Here is a 15,376-nt window from a genome sequence, read left to right on the forward strand (position 1 = left end):
CTGATTGTTTCCTCTATCAAGAATTGACTATTCATTTTTTAACCATTTATTTATTTTTTCCCTTTTAAGTGTTAAGTAAACTATAGAAATGTTAATAATTATTGTTTCCCTACATGTCAGAGCAATACCTATCTGGGTGAAATTTTGTTTCTTACACAATACTTTGTATCTAACCCATCTCCTTTATTGTCTGGCTACCTGGGCAGCATGAGGTTTTAATGGGCATTTAGAAGTTAAGAGATTGGAGGTGAAGCATCCTTCTGTATTTGTACCCCCCCAGTTTAAACTGCTATCTCTCTGTACCAGGTCAAGAGCCTTTGTTTTCAATCTGTTATTTGCATCCATTTACACATGGCTCATTACCAGTTATGAAGCAGGCATAGAAAAAGACATTCCAATTAGCTGGTCATTAAATAGTTTCCTGATTATTTTCTTTCAATTTGGCAAAATATGCTAGTTAGCATATTTTGGTAAAAATCCTTGTTTACCTCATGAAAGCAATGGAATGACTTGCCTAGGTTTGCCTGCCTAGTATTGATGAGACTAAAAATATAAGATTATAGAGGTAGCTCCATTCTCTTTAGTTTCAGACACTGCACAGAACACTAGAGGTGGGGAATGGAAGCAAGGCTTTGGAAGTAGGGCAAATGTGACTTTCTTCAGGAATCTTAACCTTTTACAAGATAGGTAGAGTGTGTATACAAATAGCTTATACAACATTCATTCAAAAAGGTAGATATAAGTATACAAATGCTGTTATACCAGCTAGAAAGGATACCCTCAAAAGACATATTTGGGAAAATATGGTGTGGTTAGCACATCAAGACACATCAAAGTTTTCTCCTTCTCCTTCTTTTTTTTTTTTTTTTTTTTTTGGCAATGTCTTGATTTTCTTTACTAGATTGGCCGAGAAAACTTTTTAATAAAATTTTCTGAATTCTCTATTAACAGAACTCTTAATTGAGCCTTTCCTAAAACCATCCAGAATGTTAGATCTGTATTCTCGCAATGGCAACCTTTCACTAGTCACTCTTGTAGTTTCATTCCATTCTCTTCAATGTTCTGGGCTGCCGTTTAGATCTTTCTGCCTGAGGGATGCCTTCCCCAATTTCTCCTCTTCCTAACACTTCTTTGTAAAGCAGACCAATCTTAATAAGTTTAAATATATCTGAAGGAAATATTGATCAGATCTAAGGAACTACTAGTACCATCTGCTATAATAGCCACCTTCTTCTTTCTATACCTGGGCACACTTTCTATACCTGGGCACACTTTTATATACTGTATATACTATACAGTATATAGCATATATACTGTATGTATATTGTATATATATATATATATTTTAAAGACTATATATATATACATATATATATATTTTAAAGACTATATATATATACATATATATATATATATAGTATTCCTATGAGGCATTGTAAAAATTATTCTCATAATTATTCTCATAATTCCAGGCTTTTAGATAGAATTTCATGTCATCTATATAAAGCTTAACTAAAAAAAATTAGAAGCACACACCAAAATGCTTAAATATTGCTTTTGTCTCTGGTTGGTAAAGTTATGAGTTGCTTTTTAAAAAAATTACACATTATTTGGTGTTCAGAATTTCTACAATAATCATGTTCTCTAATTATACTAAAAACATTAACAGAATAGTGCAATATTTTTAATCTCAGTATAATTTTAGAGAGAGAGTTATGGAATTAGAAGAGTAATTTCTATAGTGCACATAATAGTTGAAATTATGTGCTTCAAAAAAGTACCGTAAAGGTAGAAAAGAAAAACAAGCATTGAAAAAAGGCTAACAAGGGTTGATGGGGGAGTAGGGGAGAAGAGAAAATGGGTGATGGACCTTGAGGAGGGAACTTGTTGGGATGAGCACTGGGTGTTGTATGTAAGTGATGAACCATGGGAATCTACCCCCAAAACCAAGAGCACACTGCACATACTGTATGTTAGCCAATTTGATAATAAGTTATATTTTTTAAAAAAGGCTAATGAACTTGGTTTTGAATGAGTGAGTTACACATACAATTTTTGCCTATGCTCACACTGAGGATACTTCTTAACACACTTGATTGTTTTAGGAACCTTAGACAATCTTGTGAAACAAGACCAAAGTTGTGGATTTAATTCTCATGGAAGAGTTCATTTTGTTCATGTTTATGACTACAAACTGTACTGCGATTACACCAGACATTATTTTGATTTATGTGTTTTCAGATCTAACAATTTACTTGTAATAGTATTATCCTAACATGTAATTTTTTTATTTCATAAGAATCAATTAAAAAATTGAATAATATATTAATGGTTCATTTTCTAATTTTTCTTCTTGAATAGCTAGACATGTAAGGCATACATATTTTTGCTAGAAATATGTGAATAACTTACTTATGTATATTTGATACATATACATATATTTACCTCTCTATATAGTGCCCATAGTGCCAATATCTATAATGTGTATATTGTTTATATGCCAATGAGGAGAAGGTAGAGGTTTTGCTTTGATTGATATCATTTTGTAAGTGTTTGCAATAGCAATCAACTTTTAAGGAAACTCACATATTGCATGAAGGGAGTACTTCCAAATCTATCTTCTCCCAAAGAAAGATATTTACTTGAGCATATGGTCAACAGAGGCTTGGAGAAATGTTGAATTCCACTGGAGCTTTGGTGGGCCAAGTTTCCATTAACTCAAGCATTCAGGCAAGATAATCTGTGCAACCAGCACAACAAAGTTTACCACTCAAGAGGAAAATGAATGGGAGCAGGTGAATTGCCAAAAGCTTTCAGAAGGTAGAAATTCTGTTAACTTTCTTCCACCTACCTTGACTGCACTCTCACTAATTGCAATGTACTTATTTCATTGTCTCCCGTGAATAACACTGTGGCCAGCAGAGTCAATGATCAGCATGCTGTATATTGTTATTTTGATTATTATTTTGTACTATGCAGTGTTTTAGGACCAAATAGCTACCCATTAAACCACATTATAAAATTGCCTCCATAGTCATTTCTATATGTGTAGAGTAAAAAAATAGATTGTTAATATGGTAACCCAGTACTTAGGAGGTGTGTTTAATGGCTAACAGCTATGGTTGGCTGTTAGCAGTCCTATTAAATGTTTCATTTTGCAGATAAGGAAATTGTGGCTCAGTTTACTTAAATAGTTTACTTAATAAATATCAGAATCTATTCTTTTCAAGAAACATCCACCTAGCTTTGCTATAGGACATATACACAAACACACAGACCCATGCACACATACACACACGTTTTCAAAATGTTGGGAAGCTGAAGATGAATTACACACGGTCTGGAACTGAGTTCGACGCACAAAACAGAAATCTCTCTGGATAGTTCAAAGACAAATGGATTTAAATACAGGGAGTTCACGCTTTAAAACCTCATTGGAAAAATGGGAGGGATATCAATGTCATTAGCAGACTATGTCCGCTTTCTTGGTTTTGAGGTCACAGCCGTGCAGATGTGATCTAGAGAGGTCAAGAAACTGCTGTCTCCACCCTCTCACTACTCCCATCCCAGGAGTCTCTCACTCTCCGAAGTGCCACCTAGGAAGTGGAAAGGTAGTGTTCAGACACTGCCATAAACAATTGCCCCTCTAGAGCTTGCCTAGCAGCTGCCACTGCAATGTAATGACTGGTTCTTTAAATCTTGCTGAAGGGCTGAAGGGCTTCTCATCGACAGAATGACAGAACTACAGAACGTTGTTATTTAGAATCGCAGTTGTAAAGTTCTTTTGTTTTAGCCTTCCATCTCCTGCCCTATGGGGTGGGGCATGAAGTGGGTGGAAATGGATGCCAGGCCAAGCACCAACAGACCATATACAACACATAATCGCGCACTCAGAGCTCACAGTTTAGTAGTGGAGGCAGACAAATAAAGAGAAAATTTAAGGGTCTTGTGGCAAGTACGCTAAGATACTTAGACACTGTGCTCGTGATGACAGAGAATGGACTTTTCACGGAGAGAGTAGGGCATGGAAAAACGAGAGAAAAGATCAAAGAGCTTCCTTGAGATAGTGTGGCATGAGCTAGGCCTTAAAAGATCAGCACAAGAAGACAATTCAAAGAGGGAGGAAGGCCATGTCAGGCATGAGGGGGAGAACAAAGTCAACATGCTATAAAACTGCACTTGAACATAAACAGACATGAAGAGGCTGCAGGGAAGTGACATGGTGCCAAACAGGGAGTGGACGCAGTGGGGTTTGGGTTTTTATTGTGGTCATGAGGGTGAATATGAAAATATGAAGCTACACAGAGCTGAAGATATAAATACTGCAGGGCTTCGGGCATGATTGGAAGTGAGAGAATCAGACTTCTGGTTTCCAGTTCTGTTTGTGAGAAGCTTGGAAGTCGCCACTTTGTCTTAACAAGTAAACAGCTGAACAGACTGAGAAATCAACAACTCTTCTTGGATTCACAAGAGAGGTGAGGTATCAGGGAACACCACTATCAACAAGACTGGACGGGCAGACAGGTGAACAGAGGGAGTCTTGGCTTACTGGAGCAGAGACTCTTAACAGGAAACAAACCATGGTGAGAATCAGTGTCCAGCCAGGACATCATGAAATTTGAATGACAAATGGCTGGAGTCTCATTGGGAATGAACTTGAGAGTTAAAAATTCCAGGGGGCCCAGTCTTGGGGGGCCATCCACGCTTTTGTGAGATTTACTTCTAGGAGCTGGACCAGATTCTCACAGTAAATATTAGGGAAAAATCCCCTTGTGTTTATGTCAGGGGGAAAGGAGAAGAAAACCTTTGAAATATGCCAGAGCACTCTGTTATTTTTACTGCCTTTTCCTCCAAGTTTTTATTTAAATTCCATTTAGTTAACATTTAGTGTATTATTAGTTTCAGGTGTGGAATTTAGTGATTCGGCACTTACATAGAACACCTGGTGCTCATCACAATTGCCATCCTCTGTTCCTAACAGGGCTTGCCCTCAGGAGAAGCTAGTTAACCAGAGCATAATTTGTAAGGGTATTAATAGAACCTAAGTGACCTAGGGGTAGGGAGATACCACACTCCAGCCTTCCGGTGGCAGAAGGGAAATACACAACTCTAGGCTACCTGTCCCACCTAAGGGAAGAGAAAAAAAAACCCGAGAAACACTTGGGAGTTCACAGTCCAGAGGCACAGACTCACTAAAAGACTGAAGCCTAATCATAGGACTGTGGAACATTTCCCTCCCATGACACCTCACCACCACATTACAGAAGGCCAATTTACAGCAGTTCCTTTTATCTGGTACATAATGTCTGGCTATCAAGAAAAAAATTATAAAGGGTACTAAAAAAAGTCTAAAAACACACCTTGAAGATACAGAGCAAACTGCTCTAATGGATAAAGTAGACAACATACAAAAACAGATGGATAGTATAAGCAGAGAAATGGAAAGTCTAAAAAAGAAAAAAAAATCTAGAGATAAAAAATGTTGTAACAAATGAAGAATGCCTTTGATGGAGTTACTATTAGACTGGACATGGCTAAAGAAAGGATCTCTGAGTTTGGGAATATATCAATAGAAACCTCCAAAACTGAAAAGCAAAGAGAAAGAACACTGAAAAGAAAAATGGAATAGAGTATCCAAGGACTGGAGGACAGCTATAGAAGGTATAACGTATGTGTAATTGTAATACCACAAGTAGAAGAGAGAGAGGAAGGAAACAAGGGCATCACAGTAAAGAGAAGGAAGGAATCAGGGATTATGTCATCCTTGTTTTGGACTTTGATGCCTGAGAGATGGCATTGAATCAGAATTTTAACCTGGATTAATTTGATTGCAAAGTCAGTGTTCTCCACTTTCACCCTGTCTTAAATGTGATTTGGTACTGATTAAGTCATTCTTTATGTAAAGATACAGTCAAGAATGCCCATGAACTCATGCTTAAGTTTTGTGTACATTTTTAGAAGCATGGCCTTCTAAAGTACATAGAAGAAGCATGGCCTCTGTGTGATTTTGTTTAAAAATCACTGTCTTAAACACTTGGCATAAAACTTGATAGCTGGTGTTTATTCAGGTTTGTTCTAGAGATTAAATGTTCATTCAAGAGTGTATTTTAAAAGCATTCCAAGTAGTTCTGCTTCAGGTAATGCAGTAGGTTAAAATTTCTTGAAGATCTTCCTGCCAGGAAACACAAAGGTGTTAGGTAAATCACAGCAAAAGAATCGCACCTACCCCTCACCTGCCTCTGGACCCTGAGACAAGAACACAAAGTCTACTGAAAAAAACAAAGCAAAACAAACAAAAAAACCCCAGGGAATAAGTGAAGCCTGGGTGGTTCTGGAGGCAAATGTTGGCTGCAGGAGCCTACAGATTTAGTGTAATGATTGCCTAAGGTGTGGGGTGGGCAGAAGCAGAGACTAGATTTGCACTAGTTGAGGGTAAATGGGGGACTAGATGTGAGATTTTGCATTCCTCCAGGTGTGGCACCCTTAGGGAAGGTTTGTGCTAGGAAAATCACTGCTGGCTAGGAAACCTTTAGGTAAACCTCTCTGCCTTTCCCATAAGCAGGTGGGAAAATAATAATAATGATAATATTGGTATTAATAATAATGGTAATTATCTTCTGTGATAGTCTGAGGCCATAATTATCTCATGAGGCTGAGGTTTGAATATACACTGTACAATCAGAAACCCCAAGATGGGAAATTAAATTAAAGCCAAACTAGGTTGATGGCACTGAGTAGGAGCTGATACAGATCTCATCTGGGGAAAAGCATCCTCAAGCCAGCTCCTTCAGGATTCCCAATGGCTAATAGCCAAATATAAGTTCACCATAAACAAGATACTGTAAGCAAGGTCAGTAGAGACAGTAAGCAAATTCACGTGCTCAAGGACTATAAAACAAAATAAGTATGTATTAATTAAATGGTTATGTTACTAAATAATGTTATTAATGATGGAATTAAAATAAGCAAAGACCAAGTAACTAGGGAATTAAAGTTACATGAAAATCTATTTTATACCCAATAAATTGGCAAAATTCAACAGATTGACACTACCAAGTGTGGTATGGGTAAGAGCTGGAACTTTCCTCATTGCTGGGGGAAGGAGGGGTATAAATTGATATACTTGGTGTTACCAGTTGTGTAAAGCTGCAGTCTCTACACTCTATGACTCAGTGTTAACAGTTCAGATATATACCCCACATATACACTTGAACATGCCCAAGAGACATGTCCAAGAATGAAGTCTGCAGAGCAGCTGTGCTGGTAATGGCAAAACAGACAAAATATTTGGAAAACACCTATGCATTGACAATACAAAATAAATTGTGAGGTATCATACAATGGTATACTATACAATAGTGACCATGAACTATACCTATGCATGTAGAAAACTCAAATACAGGAAACCTTAAAAACAATGTTATGTGACAACAGAAAAATATATTCACTGACATTTTGATAAAGTTTAAGTAGTTAGAAAACTTAACTCTCTCTCTCTCTCTCTCTCTCTATATATATATATACACACACACACACATATATATATACATACATGTATATAAACACATATATCCCTAAAATATATATATAAATGCCAGCAAAAACTATAATATATAAAAATAAATAAAATATATAAGATATAAACTATAGAACAAGTAAAATATTATATTTATATATTTATAATGTTTATAAAATAAAATATAAGCAAAAGAATTACAATATAAATTTTAAAATGTAGAAGATCAAAGAATAGGAATACAATAAACTTTAAGGTTATTAACCATGTTCTATTTCTTAAGGTGAGTGGAGGGCACATGGGTATTTATCTTAGCATTCTCTTTATTGTATATACATTATTTTCTTTTTATGTATAAAAATGTCATAACTTAAAAACATACTATGTCTGTATTTCTATCTGATTCATTTCTATTATTGTAATGACTTCTTGATAAATGAAAACTATATATTTATAAAAGAAGTAAGACACTGGCATTAAAGGAGACAAATTTTATCTTTAGTTATTCTTATTTATTTATTTATCTAGTACTGTTCTCTTTTTATTTTTTAAGTTTATTTCTATTTATTTTGAGAGATAGAAAGGAAGTAGAGGAGGGCCAGAAAGAGAGAGAGAGAGAGAGAGAGAGAGAGAGAGAGAGAGAGAAAATCCCAAGCAAGCTCCACACAGTCATTGCAGAGCCCAATGTGGGGCTCAGACTCACAAACTATGAGATCATGATCTGAGCCGAGATAAAGAGTTGGATGCTTAGCTGACTGAGCCACCTAGGCAGCCAGTACTGTTGTCTTTTTATAATGTGTTAGTCTCAGAGATAGATATCACTTGGCAAAAAAAAAAATGCTTATTCGCTCTGAAAATCAATATGCAAAACCACGAATTAATTATTAATGTTCCAAAGTGTCCCCCCAAAACTAAAATATTTTAATGGGGTTATGCCATGTGTGTTTTTGACTAGACAATCTTGTTTAAGAAAATATTAAATTAAAAAAATGCATCTGATTATTTCAGTTCCTTTACTTTTCATTTGTTCCCATTCATGCTCTAAATAGAATCCAGAAGAATGCTAATTATCATGATACGCCTTGAGAGAGACTTCTAGTGATATAGCCCTTTTTTTTTTAAAGAAGACTTTTGTAGTCAGTTCAGTGTGGAATTTTTCAACTAGTAGCAAGAATCAGTCCATTTATGTGGCTTCCTCAAGTGCACTGTGAGATGTTGTAATTCATTCAGCTGAAGGATTCCCTTCATATTATAGAGTGAATGGGATGCACCTATTTAGTTACAGATAGGAAGAAAAGCCCTCTCTACCTCTCTACGTCACTTCAGATTCGAACCTTACACAAGTGAGTTCTTGTTGAAGAGGAGGGTGGCTTTCTGACAGGCCCATTTTCATCCCGTGGGGTGAGCTCAAAGGGTTTGACTTAATTTAACCTAGCAAAATACAACCCCAAATTTCTTACACTACAATGCTAAGGTTTTATTTTGCGTAAGTCTGTTTCCCCTTTTTTATGGCTGAGATAAGGGAAGGAGAATGTTTATAATGAAGTTGACAAAATAAGATAAAGTGAGTTTTGAAATATGATGGTGCTCACATTGTTGTTGACTACAGTGAACTTAATAAAATATTTTAAATTAGGTACACTTTAATATAAATATAAATGATTTAAATACAACACTTATCTAACTAGATTCAGTATTTGACAAATAAATAAAAGTGTTTATTTCTTCTTCTTGGCCTATAATGACTGTCAACAGTTTGTAGGCTTAAAATATGGCAGTCTTAAAAGCGCTGAAGTTAGTAATTAACTGTTCTTGAGAAGGATTTGCTTTATTACATATTGCTTCACTTTCGGTATGAACATTATAATGTTTAATATGGTAAGGGTCTTTGTTATTCATCTTAACTATACAAATAATCTCATTTAAGTGTGTGGAATAACAAATTTATATACCATATGATTTCCTTAAGCCTTCTCAATATATTAAAGCATGTTTTGATTTTTCTCCCTGCTTCGTGTTACTCTAGGATAGTTTCCCAGCACGATTTGGAGGAATTCATTTTGTCAATCAGCCATGGTATATCCATGCCCTGTATACCGTGATCCGGCCTTTCCTAAAGGAGAAGACTCGGAAAAGGGTATTTGTTTGTTTCTTTGTTTTCATACTTTTTTCTCCTCCCACATTCAATGAATTATGATGCATAATGTGTATATAATATCGGGTGTGGTAAATGTACCTCTATATTGCATAGAAATATTCAACATACAAGATATTTAAAAATTCTTAAAGACCATATAAAAGAAATATTCAAAAGCCCGCAAGCCTGCTTGTCTATTTTCCCACAAATTGGGAGAACATGTCAGTACATTCATGATAAAGCCCCAGTTTAAAGTAAAAAAAAAATTATGCCATGTTACTAGATTGTTATTAGTACACCTAATTTCAAGTAAGATCTAGAGAAAAGTTATCATTTTATTAGTGGATATATGAATGCTAGTTATTTCACAATGTGTATCATATTGAATATAGTGAATTTTGTGAAATCTAATATAATTTTGTGGTGATCATCATGATCGATCACACATTTCAGAAAGAATGCTGATGTTTAAAAATATTAATATTTGTTTAGATTGCAAGTTACTTGAGTTCTAAGGCTCGGTTTCATTTAACAATGAGGATATTCAAAGTACATCCAACAAAATAATCATTTTTTTCTGCAAATAAGATGATTTATATAAAGTGTTTAGCACGGTGCATGGTACGTGATAAATGCTGAATGCATTTCTCATTATTATTAATAATACAGACTTTAAAATGTGTTTTAACGCACATTGTTTCATTTTAGCCTCCAAAAGTTTCTGAAGTGTAAATTTAGTAAGCAGTATCTCCTATCTCGGAGCTAAGGAAAGTAAGTCTTAAGATGGAGTAACTTGCTTACTCAGTTCCACAGCTATAAAGCTCGTATAGGAATCCAGACATCTCCAGATTTAGAGCTATTTTTACCACCGTGCTGTGACCAATTTTCAAACGATTAGTTCCAAAGTAAAGTATACTTTACTTCTAAATCTTTATTGAAGGCAATTTTCCATGTTTCCCAATGAATGAGAAGGCACTTCAGGTATTTCCATGCCATGTTGTAGAAGCCTCCTTGTGAGCATAAAAGAGAAGTAATTGTTCAGTATGTGTTTGTATCAAACATTAGTGAGCAGAAGGTCTTCTGGATATGAGTTTGTTGAAAATGTTTCAGTAGATTAGGAGGAAGAATTCTGTAAACAATTATAATTTATATCGGGAATAGTTTCTACCAGTGAGAGTCAAATTAATTTACTAGAATTAAGAAAAATGTATTAGATTTAAGAATTCAGAAAAATGTGTTAGAATTCAGAAAAATGTATTGATGTGCTTCACAAGTAACACTTTAAAACTTTGTTTTATGAAGAGATGATCAGGTGATCCAAAACACCTGCTGGGGCTTTTAGTACGCATTATACTAGTGAATGCTTCTGTAGTATTCACTCTATGCCACATGCTGTTCTAAGTACTTTACATATGTTAACTCATTTAATCCTTACAACAATGGCTCAAGGGGGAAGCATTGTTATTTTTCTCCCTCTATAGATGGGAAAATGAGTTACAGAAGGTTAAGCAAATTGCTCTAAATCACAGCTAGGAGGTAGTAGAGCTGAATATGTGGATTTATGGGAAAGACAGTGCCAGACAGAGGGCATAGCAAAGACAAAGGCCCTTAGGTAGAAACATGCCTGGTATATACACTTAGCAAAAGCAAGGAGGCTCAGAAAGCTGGAGCAGAATGAGCCGCTGAGGAGGGTAGTAGAGGATGGGATAGAAGGGGGTATGGCGTGGCAGATCACATGGGGCTTTGTATTCCATTGCAAGGGTCTGGGCTTTCAGTCAGAGTGAAATGAGAAATACTTTGAAAGACTATGAGTACAGGGGTGACTTGTTCTGAGCACAATGTTCTGCTCTGTTGAAAAAGACTAAAGAGGATCAAGTCTAAAAAATGAGGAAAGTTCCAGGTTTGCGGTTATTTGAGTGAACTGAACAGTTTTGACAATGCCTAGAAAAATTCTTTGGTAGCATTATTCCAGATGGAAGTGAGGTATCTGAGCTTTACCATTTTAATTAAAACTATATGACTTATAAATAGTTATAGGTTAAAACACTTTTAATTTTTATTTAAATAATTAATGTAATGTACAAAGCAATTATATTTCTTTACAGGTATTCCAAGTGATGCATTCAGCATCACCACATTACTCAAACACTTCCTCAGATGTTATAAATCTATGCTGTGAAAAACTGGTAAAAGAAAACTCAAGGAATAATTGTGAATCTTTTGTCACAAAAAGGAAACACCTGGTTATCTGTTTGTTTATTTATTTATTTATTTATTTATTTATTTATTTATTTTCATTAAACGAAATCTGACTTTGAGTCTCCAACATGCTGGACGGATAGGCGTATGAACCCGAAGTGGTAGAAGGGTCCCTTCTTTCCAAAATCTCGTTGATATATGGAGTCTTTCATGCAGAACCAAACTTCCCATCCATCATGGCCACTTGACATCTTCATTGTTGAAGCCAGTACTAGTTCCTTGAATAAAGGTTTCCTTCTGCTCCCAAGTTATCTGTAATTAAGCTAGAAACCAATGGCTAGGCTTCAACTCTCATGCACCCTTCAGCTATTCTAGGGCTGTGGTCTTGCCACTCACCAAGAGATGACAGGATATAGCTTTCCCTACTGATGGGTGCAGATTTCCACCTGTGCCTCCATATGGTGGACTCTGCTATTCCTTGCTAATTCCCAAATGTATTTCACTTTCCTCCCTTCCACTCAGGTCACTTGCCATAATCTCTTTAATGGCATGGTTTAGGGAAATAAAATAGAAGCATTATTTAGGCTAATTCGTAGAATTGTAAGGTACACTGAGGCTAGGGAGCCCACCAAGACAAGACTTCCTGAATGAAATGGTGGAAAAGAAAAATATAAGGAGAAAAAAAATAGCAAAACTTTAATAAATCATGCCGCTATCAACAACTAGTTAAAACAAAGAAAAATCTAAAGCAAAAATTAAATAGTTGGATTATTGCAATGCATCCTTTTGCCCATCCCAGAGGTGCATTCACATTTAAGAGTTCTGGAATCTTCATATAGTATATATTTTTCAAGAAACCTTGGATTTGGAGACATGACAGTATTTTATGAATTGTCAAAACAGTAAATGCACAGTAAAACTAAGTAAACTATATAATATGCTAGATGGTGAGAAATGATATAAAGAAACATGATGTGGGGAAAGTGGACAGAACTTTCCAGGTTGGGCAGGGTTATGATATTAAAAAGGCTCACCAGAGGAGGTCTTCCTGAAAGGAGATTTTCAAGAAAATGCTTGCAGGAGATGGGAGAATAAGCCATAGGAATATCTAAAGGCAAAAATCCTCAGACAGAACATCCATTGCAAATGTCCTGGGACAAATGCATGCATGGTATGCTTTATCAGGAAGTAAAGGGGTAGGTGTGTTCAAAGAAGAGGTTTATGGAGGACCTTACAAGATTTACTCCTTGAGAACGGAGAAGCCAATGGGGAATTGTGAGTGGAATAACATGATCTGACATGGTCATTCTGGCCACTGTGTTAAGAATAGAGCACAGGTGGCCAGAGTGGCAGTGGGGAGAACAATTAGAAGGTTAGTGCAGTAATACAGTTTGAAGGATGATGATAGCTTTATTTAGGGTTGTAGAGGTGGAGTTGGTCACATGTTCAGATTCATGATATATCTTGAAGAAAGAACCAAAAGGATTTACTGACAACTTAGAGAGGAATTAAGGATGGGTTAAAGGTGTTAGCCTGAGAAATTAGAAGCAGTCATACCACTAACTGACATTGAAAACAGGGAGGAGCTGATTTTGAGAAGAAAGTTGTGAGTTCAGTTTTGGACATATTAAGTTTGAGGTGCCCATCGAACTTTTAAGTGGAAATGTTAAGTAGAGAGTAGAAATAGTGATATAAATTTCAAAGGAGAGGTCTGGATTTGATATATAAATGTTTCAGTGTATGGACAATATTTAGGTCCACTGGACTGAATGAGGTCACCAAGAAGTAAGTACACTTAGAGAAGAGAACAAATCCAAGAACTGAAGCCTGGAACTCTGTGACATTAAGATGTTGGGATGATGAGGAATAATCAGCAAAAGAGACCGAAAAGAAGCATCTGTCAAAGTAGGAGAAAATCGTGAGATGCTGGGAATGTTTCAATGAGGAGAGTCATTTATATCCAGTGCTGTTGAGAGTTCAAGAAAAACAAAGGCTGAGAATCGGACACTGAATTTAGCAATGAGAAAGAGCCTGACAAGAACTATCTCCATGTTATCGTGGGAGGCAAAGCCTGTTTGGACCGGATTCAGGAAAAATGGGACTAGAGTATTTGGACAGTGAATATAAACAACTCCTTTGATGAGTTTTGTTATAAAGAGAAGGAGAGAAATAGAAGAATAACTGGAAGTAGAAATCTGGCCGTGAGAGGTTTTGTGTGTCTTTTTGAGAGGGAATGGAAAGAGAAGAGTTGGCAGGTTTGTTCTCTAATGGGAAAGATCCACCAGACGGAGGAAGTGCGATGATGTGAGAGAGACTGGAAAGAACTGCTTGAGCAGTATAACTGAGTAGAGGAGAGAAGATGGATTCTAGTGCACAGGTGGAGAGGTTGGCCTTTGTAGAGTTTATCTTTCCATTGTACTAGAAGCGGAGGCACAGCATATGGACACAGATGCTGGTGGGTGGGTCTCATCTGGTTGCCCTATTTTTTCAGTGAAAGAGGAAGCAAGGCCAAAGCTGAAAATGATGTTGAGGGAGGAGGTAGCAGAATGTTAGCAAAGAGAGAGGAAGTAGTGTGCTAGGATTACATTTACCTCCCTAAGGATTTATGATGATAACTCATACGTGACTTGAAAGGAGGTTTGTTACGTGAAGAAACACATCTAATGAAATAAGATTGTATAACTAATAAAATAAGAGTTTCAGGTGCCAGAACTCAACTTACCACCGGCCTCAATTATTTTAATTTCTCCTAAGAAGAACCTAAGAGTGTGTGTGTGTATGTGTGTGGTGGGGGTAGGTAGGGGGACTGTTGTGCTCTGAAAAGAGGAGTGGAAGTGTGTGAAGTTTGCAATTGGCCTGATGTACTTGGCAGCAGATGGCATCTTCTCCCTCTGTTGGCCCCACATCAAGTATTTCAGGCAGCCATTTCCTCTGCCTATGTTGGCCAGGGACCCTCTCTCACCTGCTTTTACTGGTCCATAATCTGTTGAAATTACTTGTTGATTGATCATTCCCATCCCTATCATTTTGTTTGAATACTGTAGACTAGTTTTTCTTTGTTTCCCCATATATTTACTTTAGTGGACTTTAAAAATACAGACAGAGAAGATAAATATATTAGCCTGTTTGTTCATCATGAACCTGAAATATGAGTCACTTTAAACTATAAGTGACTATTTCTAAGTTACTTATAAACTATAATCCTTAAACAAATGTTCTATAAATTATTTGAGATGACAACAATGCTTTTTCAGAGAAGACCAATCTATAGTTTTGAGATTGAAATGAAAGAAGAGGAAAGAGGTAGTAATTCATGGAGGAATAAATCTTGCATCTGTAGCTTGAATAATTTTCCAGTTAAAAAAAAGCTAGATGTAGACAGTAATACCAATAATTAATGTATACATAATCTTTACATTTTCACTCCATTATTTTATTTTTCTTTGAACAATAAATATAGAAACCACTAGTAGAGAAGATGCTGGCAACATTATAGAACTTAAGTCCTTTGGGATGTGAACCTT

General features: G+C 36.1%; 1 protein-coding gene across 1 annotated transcript in view; it reads left to right on the forward strand.

Annotated features, from left to right (window-relative positions):
• Nucleotides 1-15,376, forward strand: part of CLVS2 (clavesin 2) — a 70,238-nt gene that overhangs the window by 42,868 nt on the left and 11,994 nt on the right. The window contains exon 4 of the mRNA XM_019831164.3: nt 9,543-9,653. Coding sequence (XP_019686723.1) covers nt 9,543-9,653 — 111 coding nt within the window. The remainder of the gene's footprint in view (nt 1-9,542; nt 9,654-15,376) is intronic.

The sequence above is a fragment of the Felis catus genome, chromosome B2 (assembly GCF_018350175.1).
Source record: "Felis catus isolate Fca126 chromosome B2, F.catus_Fca126_mat1.0, whole genome shotgun sequence".
In the NCBI taxonomy this organism is placed as follows: domain Eukaryota; kingdom Metazoa; phylum Chordata; class Mammalia; order Carnivora; family Felidae; genus Felis; species Felis catus.